Source organism: Mytilus californianus, unplaced genomic scaffold (genome assembly GCF_021869535.1).
Source record: "Mytilus californianus isolate M0D057914Y unplaced genomic scaffold, xbMytCali1.0.p SCAF_5, whole genome shotgun sequence".
In the NCBI taxonomy this organism is placed as follows: domain Eukaryota; kingdom Metazoa; phylum Mollusca; class Bivalvia; order Mytilida; family Mytilidae; genus Mytilus; species Mytilus californianus.
The window spans coordinates 103,223,356-103,246,266 of record NW_026262701.1 but is presented as its reverse complement, the minus strand read 5'-3'; the positions used below and the strand labels follow the sequence as shown (position 1 = coordinate 103,246,266).

Genomic DNA, 22,911 nt, shown 5'->3' with positions numbered 1-22,911 from the left:
AGTCATGAAAGAAATATGTCTTACCCATCCATGTAGTCTTTCTGTTTTTAGCTGTATATCATAAGTCTGAATGGTCTACAACAGTGCAATAGGAAATAACCTTATATACATTATTGTATCACATGTAGTTTTATCTTATTTTATCATACAACATGTACAAGTATTTAATAAATGAAAAACCACAGTGTTGTGCTAAGTATTTACTAGCTGTATTTTCAAGATAATGTAAACTTGTATTCCATAAAGACTAGATTGTAAACCACAAACACTATAGAATAAAGAAAAGAGAATATAATTTATCACAAAACATAAGTCATGTACATATTGTTGTAAATTCTGGTCTGGTTAACTCAGTTTTCATAAAATGTCAGTAAATTAACATGTTAAATGTTACACGCAGTAGTACAATATATTTAATTCATCATATTATCTTTTTTTCTTCTTCTTTTTTGCATTAAATTACCTGTAAAATTTTCAGTCCAACTGCTGAAGTACATTCCTGATCATCAGAATGCTTTGCCTGAGAGACTTTAGCTTGATGCTGAGCAAGAAGTGATCGTCTAAATAAAGACAAAAATATTCGACCATTTGGCATCTTTAATTGTAAAACAAAACGTATGAAACTGATTTCATTGCCCACATCAGTATATTTTGAGATCAGTTAAACAGTGGTTTGAAGAAAAAAAAATGGTGAAAAATTAAAGAAAAGTCATCAACAAAATGGGAAAATTTAAAACCAAAAGTTTTACTTTTTTATAGATTTCCCCATACACATGAATATATGTTTTAATCCAGAGTCTGTATATATCTTAAATTATGTTATGCGAGATCAAATTTCGTTGTTTTTCTTCATGGTGTTTTCAGTTTTTTTTGGACTCATGATCTTTTTATTATTTTCCTTTATTTCTTCTAACTCTTCTTAAAATGACCGAAATATATCACAAAATTAACTTGAGTCTTGTATAGAACTTTCCTAAAAGATTATTCCAATCCATAAACATTAATGCTAAATAGAAATAGGAATATGCACTAGACGCATTTTTAACATGCAAATGAAAAAGTGTGATAAGAATGTAATTGCGAAAGTACAAAAAATCTTCAATCATTTAGCAAATGTAATTTAGAAATTAATAGGCTGATATAATCTTGTCATTCTAGAGTACATAAATGTCATATAAGGCGTTACGCTGACGTCATTAATTTCAAAATAAAACATAGTTGATAGAAAATATCCGAAATATTCTACTAAAATTAACATCTTTGTACAAATTACTTAGTATGATTTTTTAGGGGGCTAGGCTAGGTTGTTGCTTATATCTTAGTATAAATGAATAGATTTCAAAATTATTCAATTTTGGGAATTTTTTTATTTTTTATTTTTTTATCTAATGCATAAAGTTCAAATAGAAAAAGCATTTGTCAAAATGATATTTAAAAACGTCATCAATATCCTACAGACTAATGATTTGTTAAATTAAGACTAAGGACTAACGGTTTAACATAAAAACAGTATAAATTTTGACTTACTTCTCTTTGATGGAGTTTGATGCAATTACCATACGTTCTCTGAGAGCCATGAAAAACAACTCTTCTCTTGTTGATAGGAAATATTCCAACATGCATTTCTAAAATATGATAAACGTTTGAAAAAAAAACAAAAAGCATATACAATTGTTTGTTTAGCCATATTAAAGCTTAAACTATACATGTTTTTTTTTCATGAATTCATGTCTAGTAGTTATCGAACTGATCTACATTCTAGTACTTCAGTTTTAGGCATGGTTTAGGTTTAAACTCTTATGCAATATTCAGTACAGTTTCCTTCAAAGGCCCAAATAAAGCCCCGGTCTGTCCCTATTTATTATGATAAAGACTTGTCGGAAAATGAATAAAAGAATTATTTTGACTTTTATACCCAATTTATTTCTTTATTGACTTCCCCCGCATATATACCTAATACATTTAATTGTATCGGATATCGAAGAATACCCTAACTTAAGTCGACTGTAGATGCAGTCTTCATCTTTTGTTTGAGATATGATTATTTTAGATCATCGCCAACCAATCGGCATCGGAAAACTGCTTTTTTAGACCTGTTATTTTCTTACATTTTTTTTCTCATGTACATATATCGAATATACTTTCTTGTCAAACTCTGCCCTCTACATTTAAACATCTTAAAGTGGAAATGAAATAGCAAAAAGTACCAAACTCCAAGGAAAATTCAAAACAGAAGGTCCCTTATCAAATGGCAACATCAAAAGCTCAAACACATCAATCGAATAGAAAACAACTGTCATATTCCTGACTTGATTCAGGCATTTCCTTATGTAGAACATGGTTGATTAAACCTGGTTTTATAGCTGGCTAAACCTCTCACAGGCGTCTGTAATTCGTCCCAAGTCAAAAGCATAAATATCAGGCGTCTGTAAATCGTCCCAAGTCAAAAGCATACATATCAGACGTCTGTAAATCGTCCCGAGTCAAAAGCATACATATCAGGCGTCTGTAAATCGTCCCAAGTCAAAAACATAGATACCAGGCGTCTGTAATTCGTCCCAAGTCAAAAGCATACATATCAGGCGTCTGTAATTCGTCCCAAGTCAAAAGCATACATATCAGGCGTCTGTAATTCGTCCAAGTCAAAAGCATACATATAAGTAATTCAGTAGTTGTCGTTTGTTGCTGTATATATACTTTGTTTCTACTAAATCAGGCCGTTAGTTTTCTCGTTTGATTGGTTACATTTATCATTTCGGTGCCTTTTATACCTTGCTATGCGGTTTGGGTTTTGCTCATTGTTAAAGGCAATACGATGACAGATAGTTTTTAACTTCTACGTCATTAGGTCTCTGGTGGATCGTAGTCTCATTAGCAATAATACCATATCTTCGTAATTTTAAATAGTAAAATTGTCTTATATTAAAAGAATTCTAATTACAATTTGAACTTTTGTTTTTTAGTGTTTGTTATCTTGTATATAACGCACAACTTACATGAACAGTCTTATGAAATTACAAAAAAATTCTCTATACTGTAAACTGGGATTTTGTTGTCAAAGGAGATGGCCTTTCTGTTTAAATTTTTACCTGCACCTGTCTGTTTGCGTTAAATAACATTCCTGAAATCATAGCAAGGACCTCTCTCACAAGTGCATCATTTCTGCGTGCTATATGTGGTAATACTTTCCTCACAAAATCATGATTATTGATAGCATTCTGTACATCTTTGACATGTTCAAGTTGCCTAGAAAATTTATAAAAATTCTGTTTACCCAAACAAGAAAAATCTTTCTAAATTGTTTTCAAATTATCTTCCAATCTGGTTCAATTATATGTTCACAATTTTCACGCAGATTGAATCAACTGGAATTTGAAATAATTTTGAAATAACATTATTATGTCTGAATGCAGATTTGCGCCTTTGCGCATTTCCACATTTTAATTATTATTAGACAGTCGGAAGGCGATCGTCAAAAACAAACAAATAAAAAGTAAAATCACAAAAATACTAAACTCCGAGCCGATTTGAAATGACAACTAGGATGTCAAATAGGTAAAAATAAACTTTTTATAATACTTTGCAATTGCAGTGCACATACTTCAATTGCCACCAGTTAAGGTCAGAACCAAAACAAAAAAAGGAGGTCAGGACGGTTTGTACACAAGAGATTGGATTTGTCATTATTGTTTTCAGAAATTTCACCTAAACTTCTAGGGTAAGAGAGCATTGTCTGATCATTATGTGTACGCCAGGTAGTTTTTAAACAGGGCGGAACGTTGACATATTGCAATCATGAGGAGAGAGAATGTTGCAGTAAAAGATACGACTAATAGGTGGCGTGCGAAATAAAACAGTTGGAGGGCCATATCAAATACGAAGTTGAAGAGCATTAAAACCAAATATTTCGAAATAATGTGCCAAATACGGCTAAACTATTCGTAAATGAAAAGTCTAACAAATGAATTCTTTTCATCTCTCAAAATTTGCATATAACCCGGTTGTTTTCTGCTATATCTTAGTCCAAGATGTGTTTTGATACCCATGTAGTGTTTTTATTACATGAACAATGTTCCCACTTAACATTGGTCTGGCAACAACATGAACTATATTCTAGGAATAAAAGGTAAATTTTGTTTTAACTCTGCATTTATATAATTAAAAAAATGCTTAAAAAAATTAGGTTCTCTGGTAAACAGTTTTCGTGGACCACTGCAAAACTGATATTACAAAAATTCAATAAATTCCTATAAAAAATAACCATTTACTTACCGTTTTTAATACTTTAGTGTATTATACCTTTTAACAGACGATTCTCCAGCTCTAGAATCCATATCTTCTGGTAACTTTCTCTCTTCGTTATGGATGCAGGCACGTAAAATTTGTAGACATTTAATATCCAGATCATCATATTCTGCAGCGGCACCAGCCGAGTTTTTGAAAAGGTCTGCCGATATTCTAAAAGAAAATTCCCGATATTAAGTATCTCTTTGTCTATTCATGTTATTTTTTCTTACCATTTAAAAAGAGATATGGGATATTCGTCAAGGAGGAAGCATCCCAACGACGCAAAAATGACATCTAGAGTTTAACATAAAGTCTTCAATAATAAAAAGGTTGTTGTACGATATGTTAAACACTCACTATGTCTTGAATCTAGAGATATTTTGAAATCTAATAGAGACCATAATCGATAAAAAGTATATACAATAACATGCAACAAATGTGTTCGAAAAGAGAATTTAAAGCTAAAATATTAATATCATAGCCATCAACAACACAAATACAAGTAAAACAATAATGAATTATATCATATCAAGAAATGCTATCGAAGTTACAAAATACATGTAATAAACAGGTATCTATACAATATGTCTTCAAACATTATGAAAAGGTTTATCAGTTACCATAAAAGAATAAATGGAATAAATCAGTTCATAAAAGAATTTACCTCTATAATAGTAATATCATGAAGTCTTTCACAATCATGTTGACAGCTGTTCTTAAGAATATATTTCATACAGCAATTAACATATTTCCTTTTACGAACTGTTAAATCCCGACCCAACAAGGAGCACCTGAGCACATGGTCTTGTGTTGCTCAGTTGTTAGTTTTATGTGTTATGTCTTTTTTTATTTGTTGCTTGTCTTGTCTCGATTTTATTTCTATAGTCTATGTCGTCTGTGCTTCCTCAAATACATGTCTTAATACAGGAGTAATAAGTATATGAGAAAGGGATATTCATGACTTAACTATTTTGATGAACTATTGAAACCGATCATGTAACTAATAGTAAAAAAAAAGCTATAACTCTGAGTAAAGACATTGTCATGGATAATATTACATACTCTAATTGCTGCAGTAGCTTTCCAACCATTGCATACTTTTTAGCGGGTTTCTTTTCTCTGCTGTTAACAAAACATTTCACTAGACTCTGAAATTCTTCGCCGAGTGGCATTTCGTTGCTTAATCCAAGTTCAGTATATTCTAAAAATATTTTGTTTTCAATTTCAAAATGCATACTGAAAGACAATTGTTTAAAAAAACTAAGAAAACTATTGTAAAGGTTCAGCAATCAGCTTCAAATTCTATGTCATTTTTGCGCATTTAAGATGTGTTGTAGGACGGGATATTGGAATATAAAAAAATCACAGAAAAAAGGGAATCAGATTTCTTATCAAATACATATGATTTTCTTCCGTTTCTTATTATTTCCTGATTGTTGTATGCTTAATGTCCTTTGAAAAATATTACATGCATATTCATTCAGGACGAACTAATAAACAACAATATATACAATAGGCAAAGATCTGAACAGTCAATGGACTGGAAAGACATGGTGGGAAGATTGTGGCTGCCTCGGTAAAATGTATTTTGAATAGTGCCGAACAATTTGCCTTGCAAAAGGCCACCTATAGACCCATAAAGTAGTGGTGTAAAGATTTTTTTACGCAAGACACCAGAGTTAACATTGATTCTTTGAATAAACTCATTCTCATTTCCAATTATAGATACAGAATATATTTTGATTTTTCTGTTAAATCAGTTTCTTGATACCAACAAACTACAAAATAGTGTGACATTACGTTATAAGATGGTTATATAGTACCTCTTTTAGACTTGTAGCCTGTTTGCTGCTTTACTGTATTCTGTCCTTTGTTGATTATATTGCAATTTCTGGCAAATGTGTGGAATTTGGTGTTCAACTGAAGTTCATTTGTATAGTAAACCATATTTCCCTGCAAAATAAAAATAAAGACTTGAGTGGTTAAATGGTTTTCAAAAGCAGTAAAAACAGAGTAATGAAGACATTGAAATTTTGAAGTAACTGTATATATTACTAAGCCTCCCTTTTCATCCTTATACCACACGTATGAAAACTTTAAAATATAAGTTAAATACACTAATGATCATACTGATATGAGTGACCCCAATGTAGTGAATAAAAAGGAAAAGAAATAACAAATACTACATTTGTAAATCGATCATACACAAACTAAATTTTAGTTATAAATTGAAACAAAACTCCTAACATCCCGGTTAACGACACATTTTGTTCTAGCATAATTTTTATCAAGGACTTTCAAGATCAAAACTTTGGATAACGAAAATATATAAAACGCCTAAGAGTATAGCAATAGATGCCCGGACATAGCAAGACATGAACAGTAATAAATAGTGACATAAAATAAAATTTTAATCATCATACAAAGCCTTTAATATCTGCTACCTTACCTTTTTAATATCACTCCTGGTGTCAGTAACATTAAGATTTATAGCAACTTCGTCTAGAATTTTATCAAATAACTGTAATAGAGCAAAACAAAATGTTTTTTATTTCATTTATGGAAAACAAAGTTTTAATAGGACGTAAGATATAATAATAATGTCATAAATCACAATACCACAAAGCTCCATGAACCTGGTCATTTTCGACCACAAATACCAATTCTTCTACATACGTAAAATTAATGAAGCAAAATCATGAGTAGCAATAAATTAAATATGCAATATTATAGATGAATAAATCAGAAAAATGAATAGGCAGTATTTAAATGTAGTAAAACAGATAAAATAAAGATACCTCGTCAGTTGTTGTCTTATGTCATATCTTAAAGCTTGTTTTTGTTGCCCATTCAGTCTCATTGATATCCAATATCTCCTTTAATTCATATGAATTGATTGCACATAATAGTCAACTCGATAGAAATAAAACGATACTGATATTGTACAATTATACATCTGTTACCTCACTTAGGTACATCTACTACAAAATTTATATGATCGAATCATTATATTATGTATTAATAGTACAAGTCATATATTCCTAAGATTCTTAAGAACAAGCCATTCACCTTTATTTATTATGCTTTAATGCATTTCTATCTAAATTTAAGAGTATTGTCATGTATACGTACAGATTTTGGTTCAGTTGAAAGTGGAATAAGAACGGTCAAAGTTGTTACTGCAGTCTTCATATGAAGTGGGTCCGATAAATATGGTCCTACAGCTTCACATAATCCCTAAAATTGTTATTCACTCTTCAATAAAAAAACGCTTAGGACACAAAGTATCGATAAAAGAGTACTCGCAGTTTTAAAAGCTAGTTCAAAGCCAGAAACTACTAATAATTAAATCATGTATCCAAGACAAAATGTTATAAAGATTTGAAGTTGGTTGCATTATGTTATTATTTTGCTGACGTGCTATTATCCGTTTTGAAAATTAGAAGGAAACGCGAGGCGTGTGAGTACTGTCCGAGCACAGTCGAGAAAACACCTATCAAATAAACTCATCATAGATACCAGAATTGTACTCCAGACGCGCGTTTCGTCTCAAAAAGACACACCAGTGATGCTTGAATCAGAAAAGGTAAAAAGGCCAAACAAAGTATGAAGTTGAAGAGCATTGAGGACCCAAAATTCTTAAACGTTTTGCCAAATACAGCTAAGATAATCTATTCATGGGGTCGAAAATCCCTAGTATTTCGAAAAATTTATAGTTTTGTAAACAGTTATTTATAATTATTAACATATCAATGATAATTCATGTTAACACAGAAGTGCTGACTACTAGGCTGGTGATACCCTCGGGGAGAAAACCCAACCAACAGTGGTATCGACCCAGTGGTTGTAAGTAAACTCATAGATACCAGGATTGACATTTTGAACGCCAAACGCGCGTTTCGTCCAAAAAAGACTTATCAGTGACGCTCGAAACCAAATTTTAATATCTATTTAACTAGTATATACAAATGTAATAACCCTTGATGAAAAGAATTTGTTAAAAATCAAGTTATCATATAATTAAAACTGCTGTTTAACAACAAAAGTGTTGAAGTTAGTAAGAGTATTGCATGTCCGTGTCAATACTTAGAGTATTTGCAATTTTGCACCATAAGATTTTCATTATTTGTATTAATCAGTTGACTAAAAGCTTTTTATATTACCTTTCTACTTTTAATTTAACTACAATAATATAGTGAAAAACAAAACAACTACTAATAACCAACACACATTTAACCATTTTAGATCTTGGAAAGAAAATGACGGCATTCTCACATATTGGAGTAAGTATCTTGGATGAGATTTTTTTACAACCACTGGATCGTTGCAACTGATGGTAGATTTTTCATCCTCGGTAATATCACCAGCCCTGTATTCAACTGACATAAAATATATAAATGATTCAGTCAAATTCTGTAAGTTTTCTGTTTACAAATTTTGAATTCTTTGAAACACTGTGTTTGTTCTGTCCAACGGCACAGATGGTCTTAGCATTATTTGACACAACTTTTCCGATTTTTAATGCTGTTCAATGGCACATTCAATTTGGTCGTCCATCTGATTTGATTCGAGTGCCATTGGTGAGTCTTTTGTAGGAGAAACACACGTCAGGAGTAACAAATTATATGCTTGGTATCTTTGATGACTTTGTACGACAGCAAAATTTTACAAAATGTTTTGACGTCAGTGCAGTCTCGGACTACCTTCTATGCTGTTTCGATCCAAATAGATATGATACCAAATCATTTAGACTGTATTGATATACAGAGATGTCATTTTGACAGCACACGTAAGCACAACTGAACACATATTATCTCCTTTGGGAGTCAGTTGCTTCATGTATAATAAATATAACTTTCTCTAGTAAACGTATTTTAGTCTCAAATGGCCTGTTTGATCTCAGTATTTTTCAAGTTAAGACTTATAAAGAGTTAATTTTAAAACTGAGGAGATGTAGTACGATTGCAAATGAGACAATTATCGACTTAAACTACCAATTTTAAATTATTGTCTTGTGGTAAATTCAGCACTGCTAAAACATTTGGCTTCGAGTTAATACAGTAATTCCGTAGCTTTTTAGACATTTCAGTGTTTTTTTATTGTATTTTACACATCACTTTATTATTGTTTTCTTTAAGAGCTGGTCTGCTTATACATGTTATATGTTTGTTTGGGCTTAAAATTGGTTAACTAGATTTTGAAAGCAAAATCTCAACATAACAATTATTATAATTACCTTAACAAGTACAACAATTCAGAAACAAAGGTTCAAGTATGATTATGTGCAAGCAAATAAAAAAATATGTGACTTACAGCTACAGCGAGGGCGATTCCGTTAGCAGTTTCTATTTCGTCAGGATAAATTTCTTTCTCTGGCGTGTATACTCGTGTAAAATATGTCTGAAAATATAGCAAATTAATGAATATTTCACATAAATTAAAATATGGAAACATATAGCATTAACGAAAGTGCCTTTCAAACTAGATTCAGTTTTATTCAAGTTGCTCTCTTTACAAAGAGGTTAGAGTAGAAATAGTTATAACCAGTACTAGTGACATGTTTTAAGATGTTAATTAACGACGATCTATTGATTGGTGTCATAACCCGAACATTTTGCATATAATGTAAAAAAAAATGAAAAGAAATCACATTTACACGCATATTTGTATTTGTTTTACCTTTACACAAAAGATCAAAACCTTTAATTTCTAGCATACAGCAATGAACATAATTTACGCTTCAAGAAAGTTCTCCGAATTATGTGTATTTTAGTTTGTATTACTCATGTTTATTTGCAATGGATTATCTGTCAGTTAATCAAGTTTATGTTGCTTACATGTACATCTGTAACAATACGATACAGTTATTTTTTCGCGTGTATTTTCCCCTTGAAATGAAAATTTAACCTGTTCATCTTGTCATCAAATCGCCACGAAAAAAACCCACAATATACGGTAATATATTTGGCAAAATGCGATGAAACTGACCATACGGTATACATCGTTCTTCTGCACAAATACGACTTAAATAATGTCAATTTGATTTTGTTACTGTCCCGCCTATAAATATATTTATTTAAAAGTTTAATTTGTTGATTCTTTGTTTGTTTTTTGTTGTTGTTTTAAAATCCTGGTTGTAACGTGGTGGTCAGTTTTTATTGTTCGGGAAGCCCGAGTGCCTACATAAAACCACCGACGTTCCAGCAAGACAACTGGCAATCCTTGTCAATTAAGATCGGAGTGAAACACATCTCACTACTAGCGAGATTCGAATTCACGATCTCAGATTTTACATTCTAATGACCGCTGTAGACAAATTACATAGGCCAATCGGCCGTCGAGGTTCTTGTTTATGATTGTCTAAAAAGAGTATGTACTCAATAAAAGATAAGATGAAACCAGTTACCTTCAGAAAGGGTAAAACGGCTTCCAATGAAAAGTATACACTGTCTTTTAAACTATTCACAGCTGATGTTTCATTTGACATTAAGCTGAAAATTACAAATTATTAAAACAAAATAGTCATAGAATTTACTTATTTTATTTTCATATTGTTCTCTTTATTTTAAACGACTTAATGTTTTGAAGTTTTTCTATTCATCAAAACTACAATGAATATGTAAACAAGTAGCGGTGTCGATCCTTCAAATAAAACATACATTATCCTAACTTCAATACATTTACAAAAAACCATTATAAATGATACTTGTCCATAAAAGTTCAATTTGACCACTTTGAAATGAAGATAATAAATAGTGTTTTCTTTTAAAGAATATTTATCTATTTCGTAAAATAACACAGCAACATCTTGTTTGAGTTACTTGATCATATACCTTCTGTCCGGTTTAGTTTTTAGGAAGGCGCCAATTGAGTTTTTATGGGTGTCTAGTCCAGCTACAGCTCTTCCAATTGATCGTGTAATTTCGTCTAGGAATTCCCACATGTCTCTACAAAACATTTCACAGACTACACTTCAGGAAAAGTATGAAATATAGATCTAAATTTGACAAAAAATACATTTAATAGTGAATTACAAAAGTAAAAAATCCCGATAGACGTATATTATTGCAAAAAAAATCCCAAGATATTAAGTTGAAAAACTAAAATAAAATAAATTGTTATATGCCTTCAGAAAATGAATATCACGAAATACAGAAATACATTCTATCAATCTTATATTTATATCACTAACTTATTGTGTTGCAAATCTGCTGCTCCACTTTCTATAATGTCTCCAACAAATTGTAAGTATACTTCGTGCATAAACTTTACAAATGGTGTTTTGACAATATTGTCTATTGAACCATGATTCATCACCCATAGTAGTTCCTCAATAGGTAACATTGTTTGGCATAGTGACTCTATAAACTTGTTTTCTCCCTAGAAGTAAGAAGTAGAAAAAAAATCATTCAATGTTTGAAATTCTTATCCTTATATTGGTATATAACAAACAGAACACCATGTACAAATCTATTAAAGATTGACTTGTTCTAACATTACCAAAATCGAGAGATATGCTTGTGCGATCTTAGAGTTAAGGAGAGTTAATTGTACACAAAGAGACTTGTAAATGTTGAAAATATCTTGGTAGATTATGTAAAGGGTGCAACATTTACAAAGTATGTCAAGTTCTTTGATTAGAATATGTTCGTAAAAGCATAATATAATATTTAGGAGTATTGATGTGTTATAGCCCATAATGATATAGTTGTTACGGTTAAATGTATTCTTTTTTTGTCTTTTTCACGTGGGACTTGCACAAAGGAAACATCAAACAGCGGTTAAATTGGATTCTAAAAACTTGGAACGTGTTTCAGGTTCTCTCAGGATTTGGCCCAAGCAGATGGTATACCAATTAGAGCAAATGATTTGCTTATTAATTCCAAGATTAACAAAATTTCGAGACCCTGTGGAAAGCTGAAAAAGTCAGCAACCTAACTGTACTCGAAGGTAAAAAAGGTCTAAAATATACATACATATCAGTATTATTCCTCCAGTTACTTTCGTTCAGTATGTAGCAAAAGTTCAAAGCAAATTTCTGACTTTGTTTGTTATCATATCGGAGGATTTTGTTAAGTTTTTGAACGGTTTGGCTGACCACTGTTTTTATTTCTAATATAAAAATGTGGAGATGTGGTATCCTTGACTCAATAGATCGGCACGAACCACAGGAAGCACAACAAACATAAAAACAATAGAATCATATACCGATATAAGAGTATTCGAAATTACTGAAGCTAGTTAAAAGCCAAATACAACTTAAAAAATAAAGCATGTTCTCCCAGTCTAAAGTATCAATCAAAAAATATCGAACTGATGTAAAGACGTCACAAATATTACCCATTTTATGTATTGTGTATTTCCCCTATATATTACAGACGCTGACTCAATCATAGTTTTACCTGAGCACAGACAGCAAGCAAATCCACAAATCGCACATAATAGGCAAGATGTCCTTTCTCGGAATGTGTATTTGTGAGTATCTGCTCTCTGCCAAAGATGAATAACAATATTAAATTAATTGTATTAATTTGAATGTCAAATTATACTTATTTTCAATAAAACTCATTGCAATATATTTATATTTTGTTTTGAAATTTGATAAGCCTTTACCTTTTTTGCATATCACAATAACTATGAAAAATTTAAACTGCAAAAATGAAAGGGTTTGATTGGTTGAGTGTGTGAGCGTACATGAATGTGTGACTGGATGTAGGTGTCTCACCGTAGTGTTGTTTAGAAACATGTATTGTATTTGTCATATTTTTATGGTTTGTCTATGTTGAGAACTACTAGTAGCCCTTGGGCTCTTGTCAATCCTTATTAATACATAAAGTATTGAATTAACCGTATAATTTTGCAATAGTTGCTCTGATCTCTTTTTTCTGTTGTAGGTGTTATTGTATTGCAGTCTCATTAAAGTCTTCTACACATTCCTTTATCTTCAATTTAAAATAATCTTTAAAACTCCAGTACTAACCTTTCATTTTGTGGTTTTTCCAAAATATACGCAGCTGTTTGATAGTTCTGCATAATATATTTCATCACCAATGATTGGTTTCGTTTGATATTCAAATCAAGTCCTTCAACTTTTACCAACGTGTACAATAAATCAACGAATTCTGGTGCTTCACTTGTGTGTTCACATGTCAGTAAAACAAGCTTTTTGATATGGGTTTCTGTTATTTTAAGGCACGTTGTTTGATTTGCAACAAAAAGCTGGAAGATGAAAAAGTGAAGAAGAGAAATATTGATATACTTATTTAGAATGTAATTATGGTGCATTGTTATTACATCATACCTTTGTTTACACTTCTATAATGTGCTAGCCATAATTACTGTAAATGTATCGTTATATCTCAACATTGTATTTTTGTAAGACTTTTTTCCAATTCATACATCATGTCAATTACTGTGATAGATAAAGGTTCGGTCGAAGTGTTTTTGAATCACTCCAAAATATTAGATGTCGCATTGTAAAAATTGAAGATTTCAACTTTCAACTTATGTTTAAGTTGTTCTTGGTTATTTGTGTACCACTTCTTTTTTTATTTTTGAAGACTCCACTTTGTATATTTACTATTATAAGTACAATTATGCAAAAACTGTCTCTACATTTTCCAAGGTAGATTCCCAATTGACCTTCATGTTATTTGAAGCAGATTAATGAGCAATGATTTGTCTTTTATCATATAGCGCTTCGGAAGCTTGAAATTTATAAAGTCTTGTTTTCATTTTTACAGCACTGGGTCGATACCTCTGCTGGCCTGGTCAACTATCAGTCTCCGAGGGTATAATCAGCACAGAAGTCAGTACTTCGGCACTGATATGATTTATAGCAAACCTTTTTTGAATTTAGAAATTTTCAAGAAACTAAAGTTTTAACTCCCTCAGGCAAAGTAGACCTTTAATAGATGTATTTGGATATTATTTTAAGTACTCTCTGGTCATACAGCTTTTCAATTGTTTCGGTTCTTATACATCACTGTAAGCGTTCCCGATGAAGGTAAATCCAGAACAGCACTTCTGACGCCTGCAATTTTTAAAGTGTTATTTTCGTTTTTATCGTCTGCACTTTCGATTTGAAATATTAAACTTGTATGTTTATACCTCTTTCAATGCCAATGCTAAATCCGAAGGCACTATGCTGACTTCAAGTAAAGTATCAAGATGGTAAAATAGACTTTCCTGAACTTCCTTATTGTCTTTTGCTAAAACCTGAACAAGCTTTAGGGATTTTGAAAATATTGATTTCATTCCATGGTAATGTTCCTACAATGAATTAGTTCTATAAGTTTATATTTCAAAATCAAAATATATATATCAAATGCGTTACTAGTTGTCTATCGCGCGCATTAGTCCTAAGTATGAAATGACTGATTTAGATATCTAAATATAAAAGAGGTCAACAGAAAAATGTGTTTTATAGTTTGAACGACACCGAACATTTACTGAAACCCACATTGCTTTACCTTTGAACACTTGATATAAGAAAGGTTGAAACAAACTGACGGCTGTATATATCTAATGGAAACGCAAAAATGCAAAAAAATAATGCACCTTTCAAAATGACAACATTTGCTACTAAAGAAGTCGTAATGAAACAGTCATAGTATCGTCTTACTTTAAACACTATTGCTTCCATTTATGAGACTTGAATAAACAATATTTAAACAAACTAGGTATTGTATAGCAGTAAAGATGAAAATTGTTATAAAATACAGATGCGTGACACAAAATATGCATTTTGTAAATGAATAAACTTCTATTTGTAAAATTTGTACATTAGATAAGCATACCTCCAACTGTGGGTCGATTACTTGTCTCAATATCTCCCTGATAGTATCCAAAACACCTACAAACAGTTTAAGCATATGTCAGGTAAGGATTAATATGCTTTAACGTTGTTGTAAAATACAATGCAAAGAAACAATCAATATTTAAAAAACGTTGTTGATTGCTGATTTTCATCTCGAAATTGTTGTTAAATATTACTTCTAAACATTAACGTTTCTTATATTTTTCAATATGTTTTTGTCATATTTAAAACTGCGATCGTCATTTATTTTAACATTACATGTAATTAATGCAATATTTTCCTTCAAATATTATTCCAAAAAGGTTTCTTTTTCAAGCATTCCGTTATTGATGGAGTTTTATTGTTCATGTTTAACTAAATAGGGGATAACTTGCCATGACTGAGCAAAATTTTCTGGTTTACAAAATGAGGTTCATCGCATCCCTTCTGTAAAGTGCACAACCTAAAAGATAAAACCAAATGTCTCTGAAGTTGTTTTGCTGTGAAAAGTATATACAGATATAATGTTCTTCATGTACACAATTGCATTCTTGACAATTTAATTGGCATATAAAGCAAGTGTGTCGCATATAACTATTGAAATGTTTTTGTAACCACCTCTATCCAATTTCTTTAATCGCGTTTACTTCGTTTACTTTGTTGCAAAATACAGGATCGAGACCTGAACATGTACCATTGGGACATGATGAAATGAGCCCATACAGTTCAAAATTAGCAAGTTATTAAAGCATTCAGCTACTTCATTTGATAGGATCGGTACAGTTTGGTACAGTGTGGTATCCATCGCCTCTCCTTTTCTCTTCCTGCACTTATATTAGATTACAGAATCGGAAACAATAGACAATGCCTCGATTCATTTTAAATTAACACCATAGCATGCACATTTTGTTATGGGACTGCACACAATATAATTAACCCTCAAAATCCTGATGGACGTTTCCTACCCGAGGGTAACCCCAGCCAAATAGTCATCACCTTTGTGTTGATATCAATTATCATTGATATGGTCATAATCATAATACTAAGGATGGTTACCTTAGCTGTATTTGGCAAAATTTTATTTGGCATAACCTTTCGGAATTTTGGGTCCTCAATGCTCTTCAATTCGTACTGTTTTTTTTACCTTTTTCACTGTTTTTATTGGAGCGTCACGGATGAATCTTTTGTAGACAAAACGCGTGTATGACGTACAAATTTATCCCTGGTATCTTGATAAGATTATGGACATGTGACCCCAACATAAATATACCGACAGACATGGTCTGCACGTGCAATAGTACTAAGACGATTTTCATGTTCTGATTAAAAAAATTTGACTAATATTTATTCGATGTAAATGTGAGGGAAATAAACTTAATTTTTTTCAACTTATGCTGTCAAAATCGTAGCTAATGGCACTTAAACAGCAGCTGCAGATAAGATAAATTTCGAATATGACACTCATGTATATTGTTTGAAAATCAGAAATATGGAAGAGAAAACAAATGACAATTAACCTTTAACTATGCTAAATATATTTCATAATTTGAAATACTAGTAAATAATACCTGATGAATTCGTCTAGAATATCTCCCATTACTTTCACTTGATAATCATTTGCTTTCTGTCGGACAAATCTTTGGAGGACGGGTAACTCTCGTTGTACATCAATGTGAACTTTTATTGATTCTGATGTCATCAACAGCTATTCAAAAAATAACATTATACCTTTGTTTTAACACAGTTTCAAAAGGAACAATTAATATGGACAGCTATTTGTTACATTATCATTCTATCGTTCAATTTTTATCCTCTATACTCGTAACCACAATCCCGTCATATCTTCCTCGTAATTGACCTACCGAATTAAGACTGTCACCGGGTTTGTACTTACATGAGCAACACGATGGGTGCCACATGTGGAGCAGAATCTGCTTACCCTATTAGAGCACCTGAGATCCCCCCGGTTTTTGGTGGGGTTCCTGTTGCTCAGTCTTTAGTTTTCTATGTTGTGTTTTGTGTAGAGTTGTTTGTATTTTGTTCTCTTTCTTTTTTTGCCATGGTTTTGTCAGTTTACTTTCGACTTATGAGTTTGAATGTTCCTTTGGTATATTTCGCCTCTCTTTTACATAGCTCAAAGTGATAAAAATCATCTTCAAAGTGGAAATGATACTGAATGCCACATTTATGTAAATACAGAGAATATTAAACGCTAGCATGTATTCTACCATGCTAATTATACATGGAGTTAGACAAGGGCTTAATACATCAGCAAAAACAGATTAAATAATAATGTTTATAACTAGAAATAGCCTTTTACCTGCGCCTTTTCTGCCAGTTGGAACATGTCGCTTTGGGAAGAATATGCCTTGTTCAAAATGTCCAGAGATTTTGAAACCATTTTGTCATATTTGTACTCTGCAATATCCTGCAAATATACAGCATTTATGAAAAGTAACACAAATCGAAAAAATAATACAATACGTTTCAAACATAATGGGATTAGCAAATTGATTCCCAACACAAATATTCAAGGATATTTAAAATTCTGCAACATTTATAGAAGTGTTAACAAATTTAAATCAAATAAATATAAAAAAAATAGTATCGTGCAAACACAGAAACCTCACACCCAGCATACAGATATTTAATTCATGAAAACCTGTCATTTCAACAGCATCACAATACTTTAATATGCAAGATATACTGTAGTATAGATAATAAAATCTCACCATCAAAATCTTTGTATAATGGTCCTTTTCAAATATATCAGATGCATGAAACATTTCCCGTAACTCGTTCAATATAGTCTGTTGTTGTCTTAACGCTTTCCTGGAAGAAAAACATATTGTTTTGGTATTTTTAAAACAACACGATAATAATTTCATGCGTCCAAAGCGCTTTTCTGGATTTACCTTTATACGGAACGCTCAAAGCCGAATATTTGAAAGCAAGAACCGAAACTGTTGAAGAGCTATATGACCAAAAGGGCCTAAAAATAGCCAAATCAATCTAAGGCAACTTTGCCTGAGGGAGTTGAAACCTTAGTTGCTTTATTTCAAAATTTATAGACGGACAATTTTAGAAAAGATTATTATAAATCATGTCAGTACCGAAGTACTGATACTGAGCTGATGATACCCTCGGGGACTGATTGTCCACCAGCAAAGGTATCGACCAAGTGCAGTAAAAAATTAAAACAACACGTTAATAAATTCATGTTAAAACTAACAAAATATATAAATTAACACTGTCGTTTTTTAATTTTCTAATTTGTATGTTGATGCTCCTTTTGAACTTCATATTTAATTACCTTATTTCATTTCAATAAAATCAAATTGAACAATACATGCAGCATTGCTTACCCTTCCGAAGCACCTGAGATCGTTTATCGGGGTTGTTTTTGCTAAGGCATTTTCAGTTTGTTTTCGAATTATGAGTTTGAATATTCGTTTTGTTTCTTCTGTCTCTCTTGTACTGTAAGATAGTTATATTTGTCCAAAAATGGCACAAAACAGATTGTGCGAAACCATTAATACCAAAAACATAAAAATGTCTCAATAGGCAGATTTAAACTTGCACTAAGCATAATTCACCTACTTGTTCGTGTCCCTAGGATTGTAATTGTCATACATAAGTGCTGTCATTTTAAGTGATATCTTGCGTTTTTGTTCAAACTCGATCATCTTGAACTTTTCAACCATTGTCTGTAAATATCGAATAGTTAACTATTGAGGGTAAAGAAGTTTTTGTTTGATTTATTATGTTTGTTTAAATTATGTATTTTGTTTACGTTTTATCCGCAATGAAATAATTATATACTTGCATTTAAACTATGGATAGTAAAGATAACGTGCCAAATTTATAATAAAAATTGATATTTTGAGAGTGAAATCGACTTAAAAAGATAAAATCAATGGCTCAAAAGCACTCTATCGGTCACCTGCAACCTATGCAAAATGTTGACTTTCTAGTTAAACTATCTAACGGAGTGACTTACAATCTTATACATGTTATATTTGATTTCTGGAAGAAGTAGACAAACCATATTCAACCAAAAAGTCAAAATATGAATGTTGTTTAAGAATATGAATATTATTATATTAGTAAAGTGTGTAGCTGTAACTCACTGAAATTGATTATCATTGATTAACTGTAGAATTATATATTTAGGTAAATGAAATATAAACACATTTATCGTATCAAGTATGGTATACCTTCAACCGTAGATTTCTTTGGAATGTTAGAAGAAAATCAAGAACTTGTAGACCTCTGTAAAATATTGTAAAAATAAATTAAACACAAAGTGGGATCAAATGCTTTGCTTAAGAATTAATTCTAATCTACACTTTTACAGACACCTTTAGGGCGATTCAGAGCTTGACATCCTATGTTAGTTTAGAAACAGAAAGTAACTTGTAATTCCAGTTGGTAACTTTTGCCTCCAGTATTTAAACAATCACGTTTATTTGTTGTAATACACGAATAATTTGATTATTCTGACGTGCAAATGCTATTTTACTAAATAGATCTATATCTAATGCATTTGATATATATAATATATCTTATTTTTTATACATTCAACTATTGCACATAAAAATATAATATTGAGGCTGGCCCATATCCATGCATGACACATGACACACAAAATAAAACATACTGGTATTTTGCATTGACAACAGCTTCAGTTTGAGTGTTTGGTTCATATCGTCCACTGCTCCTATACTGACTTACAAGTTTCTGGACATCTCTTGAATAGCCTGAAGTTCAAACGATTAAACAACTCTGTTAAACGTAAATTTTATTAAGCTAAATATATATAATTTGATATCTACTTGTATTACCTTTTATGTGTATTTGAATAAATATGCTGGAATTATAAAGCAGCACATATAACAGTTAAATGCTCAACAGCTTAACGTGTTTATCCATATTTGATTTCAAACACCAATGAACACATGATTAAATCACATCTTATTTCAAAATGTTATTACATAAAACTTACCTTTCCGTTTATCCTTACGAACTGGTACGTCCGTAGACCCATCAAGTACGGCAATCAAAGGTTTGATGATTTTGTTTATCTCTGTAAGATCTCCAAAATATCCAAAGCGAACAAAGTGCTTCAGTAAACACAAAAGCTGAAGGAAAGATAAAGATTTTTTTTACAGATGAATGCGTAACGCACGTAAAAGTAAGAATAATCATACTCAATAAATGAAATTAACAGCAGATGGGATCATGAATGATAAAATCCAACATCGAGGTTGGGCAACAATAACACAACTAAATGTACGCCTACCATCCTAAAATTGAAGTTCCTATGACATTATTGGTATAACAATACACATGAAACTGTTCAGATGCTTCGATTTAAGTTCAGGTTATGTATTTGAAATAGGTCTTTCTATTTTGGCTTCATTGAAGTTGAAATATGAAACTAAATTCAGTTTATTGTAACCTGGACTAATTGAACCAGTATAATCGTGTTTTATACATAGTTCAAAAATATACACTTTTCAACAAGAAATAATTTTGTCATTAAAACGTCTAATGACCAGTTTTTAAATATAAAGAAGTATAACTCTTTTTTACCTGTTCAATTAGTTGATTCAAACCAACTTCCGATGCTATCATTTGACTGTTTCTTTCCATAAAGTCCACTATAAAATCTCGCAAGACGGGAAACAGTGTTGCTAAATCCCGTACACCCTGAAATAATTTAATTCATTGTTATGGCTATTGATCCAGACAACCAATTTGGAGTGCGAAAAAAAACACACTGGAATAACATCCTTTAAGAAGTGTAGCCATATGTTATTTTGGGGTAGATAATATTTCTTATTGTTTTTTTGTTTTTTTTTAAAGTTTTTGATCATTCCTTAAATCAAAGATCGTGTTAAGATGTCGTTGATCAATTGGAATGAGAGGGTACCAAAATAATTAAATCACATCTCTGTCACTATTTATTTCATTAAACTTATCTTTTTTATACAATGATAACATAGATGATTATCCTGAGAGAAAAAAAATTGTTACATCTTAAAATAATATTTTTGACTAATGCATTGTAAAGAAAATCATTCATACAAGTTAGATATGAAAATTGCCATGCATTTTTAATATCTCATTAATTAACAGTATTTGGAAAATTAACTTAAAATCAATTGATACAGTACAAATGTTAGCAACATGTTATATTCAACAGCAAAAATTATCATAAAACACTTTTACATGTAATATAATAAAATTTGACATATAAGTCAATGCGTGCTATGATAAAATGAATTTTGTCATTATAAAAATAAGGAGATGTGGTATGATTCCCAATGAGACAACTATCCACCAAAATTCAAATGAAGTGGATGTAAGCAATTATAGGCAACCGTACGACCTTCTATAATGAGAAAAACATGCATGTTATAAACAAAGGATTTAAAAAATGCATCAAACCTGACATGACTCGACACTGAACTGACTTTGTTCGTCCTAAAACATATTGAATTTAATATTCAGAGAGACGTTGCATTTCTGCTTTTTTTTATACTAGAATTCAAAACTGTAGAATTAACATAAAATGTACAGTTGCATAAAACCTCACATATAACCGAATCCCGTAAAACGGGTACGAAAGCATGGTTTTGTAACCTTATACCAATTACTGACCGAATTGAGATATAGTCACGAATAAAAGATAATAAAACAAAGTGTTGTGATGATAATAGAATTCTGAAAATTATAAAGGTTTGATATCACGTTTTACATAAATGAAACTGTGACGACAATAACAACATTATAAATACTACACGAGGAAGAAAACAGATGAAACATGAAACATGAAGTCCCTAAAACTAATTAGTTTTAACTGTTTGGCAATGAAAGGTTAAACATTTCGATGCAGTAATATAGCTTATCTAAAAGTATTAGTTTTAACCTGTGTTGATTCTCTTTCTCCATCTTTTGTTCCAACAAATTCATAAACAAAGCATAATTCTGGCTGATCAAGAACTGAATAGTTGCTTCCAACTTCGACAAAAGCAGCTGAAATACATTTAGGTAAACGTATGATTACCCTAGATTTTGTTTGCCCAACCCAAAATTGTATAACGTATAAGATGTAGCTTACGCAATTTATTATTGTCTTTACTGTATGCATTATTGACATAGCATGTTTGCAGCCTGGTATCAGAGAAAGTCCCAAGTCTATGAAAAGCCAGGTTTTAAGGGAAAATGATGGCAGAAGATTCGAATGGATAATCAAGAGTGGAAAGTCGAAGAAAAGTAGTCTTTGGACGAAGATGTCATATAGCTAGTTGTTTGTTTAGCTGAAACACAACTGTGTATAGTCTGAGCGATTAGAACATTGGTATATGGTGCAGTGCTTTAACATTTTTATTTTCCTTACGATGACATGTATATATCTATATCTGGCTTCAATGATTGGTGTTGTTTTGACTTCTGCCTTATCATTTTCTGTTTTTTCTTTTCTGTTTTTCTCTTTAATTTTTTCTAATAGTAATAGGAGCGTATATCAACACTGTCATTACTTTTGCCAATTATTAAGATGACAAATAAGCGAAAGTAATAGTAGCATAATCAATATTGCATCCAAAAGGCTAGTGATAGTGTTTACAGTTCAGACATTGAAAATAACTCTATTAATTTCATGCGTCCGAAGCGCTATTCTGGATTAATCATCATCAGGCACGCTGGAACACAACATTGTTAAAGTAAAGGATGTAACAGACCTAACCACGCGATGAGCTACATGAATAACCTGTTTGTTCTCTGATAACCGAGTATAAACCTAATTTGAAAAATTAAAC

General features: G+C 31.3%; 1 protein-coding gene across 1 annotated transcript in view; it reads right to left on the bottom strand.

Annotated features, from left to right (window-relative positions):
* The window catches only part of LOC127702843 (inositol 1,4,5-trisphosphate receptor type 2-like), a 112,979-nt gene that overhangs the window by 21,702 nt on the left and 68,366 nt on the right, over nucleotides 1–22,911 (bottom strand). The window contains exons 25-52 of the mRNA XM_052207147.1: nucleotides 22,020–22,126; nucleotides 21,539–21,574; nucleotides 20,681–20,797; nucleotides 20,091–20,226; nucleotides 19,746–19,845; nucleotides 19,303–19,357; nucleotides 18,686–18,792; nucleotides 17,818–17,917; nucleotides 17,406–17,513; nucleotides 16,654–16,790; nucleotides 15,481–15,548; nucleotides 15,087–15,142; nucleotides 14,398–14,559; nucleotides 13,268–13,506; nucleotides 12,690–12,777; nucleotides 11,480–11,667; nucleotides 11,121–11,234; nucleotides 10,694–10,778; nucleotides 9,601–9,687; nucleotides 7,420–7,524; nucleotides 6,737–6,808; nucleotides 6,111–6,240; nucleotides 5,350–5,488; nucleotides 4,300–4,458; nucleotides 3,090–3,246; nucleotides 1,528–1,625; nucleotides 464–560; nucleotides 25–75 (exon numbers count right to left, since the gene is read on the bottom strand). Coding sequence (XP_052063107.1) covers nucleotides 25–75; nucleotides 464–560; nucleotides 1,528–1,625; nucleotides 3,090–3,246; nucleotides 4,300–4,458; nucleotides 5,350–5,488; nucleotides 6,111–6,240; nucleotides 6,737–6,808; nucleotides 7,420–7,524; nucleotides 9,601–9,687; nucleotides 10,694–10,778; nucleotides 11,121–11,234; nucleotides 11,480–11,667; nucleotides 12,690–12,777; nucleotides 13,268–13,506; nucleotides 14,398–14,559; nucleotides 15,087–15,142; nucleotides 15,481–15,548; nucleotides 16,654–16,790; nucleotides 17,406–17,513; nucleotides 17,818–17,917; nucleotides 18,686–18,792; nucleotides 19,303–19,357; nucleotides 19,746–19,845; nucleotides 20,091–20,226; nucleotides 20,681–20,797; nucleotides 21,539–21,574; nucleotides 22,020–22,126 — 3,098 coding nt within the window. The remainder of the gene's footprint in view (nucleotides 1–24; nucleotides 76–463; nucleotides 561–1,527; nucleotides 1,626–3,089; nucleotides 3,247–4,299; nucleotides 4,459–5,349; nucleotides 5,489–6,110; nucleotides 6,241–6,736; nucleotides 6,809–7,419; nucleotides 7,525–9,600; nucleotides 9,688–10,693; nucleotides 10,779–11,120; nucleotides 11,235–11,479; nucleotides 11,668–12,689; nucleotides 12,778–13,267; nucleotides 13,507–14,397; nucleotides 14,560–15,086; nucleotides 15,143–15,480; nucleotides 15,549–16,653; nucleotides 16,791–17,405; nucleotides 17,514–17,817; nucleotides 17,918–18,685; nucleotides 18,793–19,302; nucleotides 19,358–19,745; nucleotides 19,846–20,090; nucleotides 20,227–20,680; nucleotides 20,798–21,538; nucleotides 21,575–22,019; nucleotides 22,127–22,911) is intronic.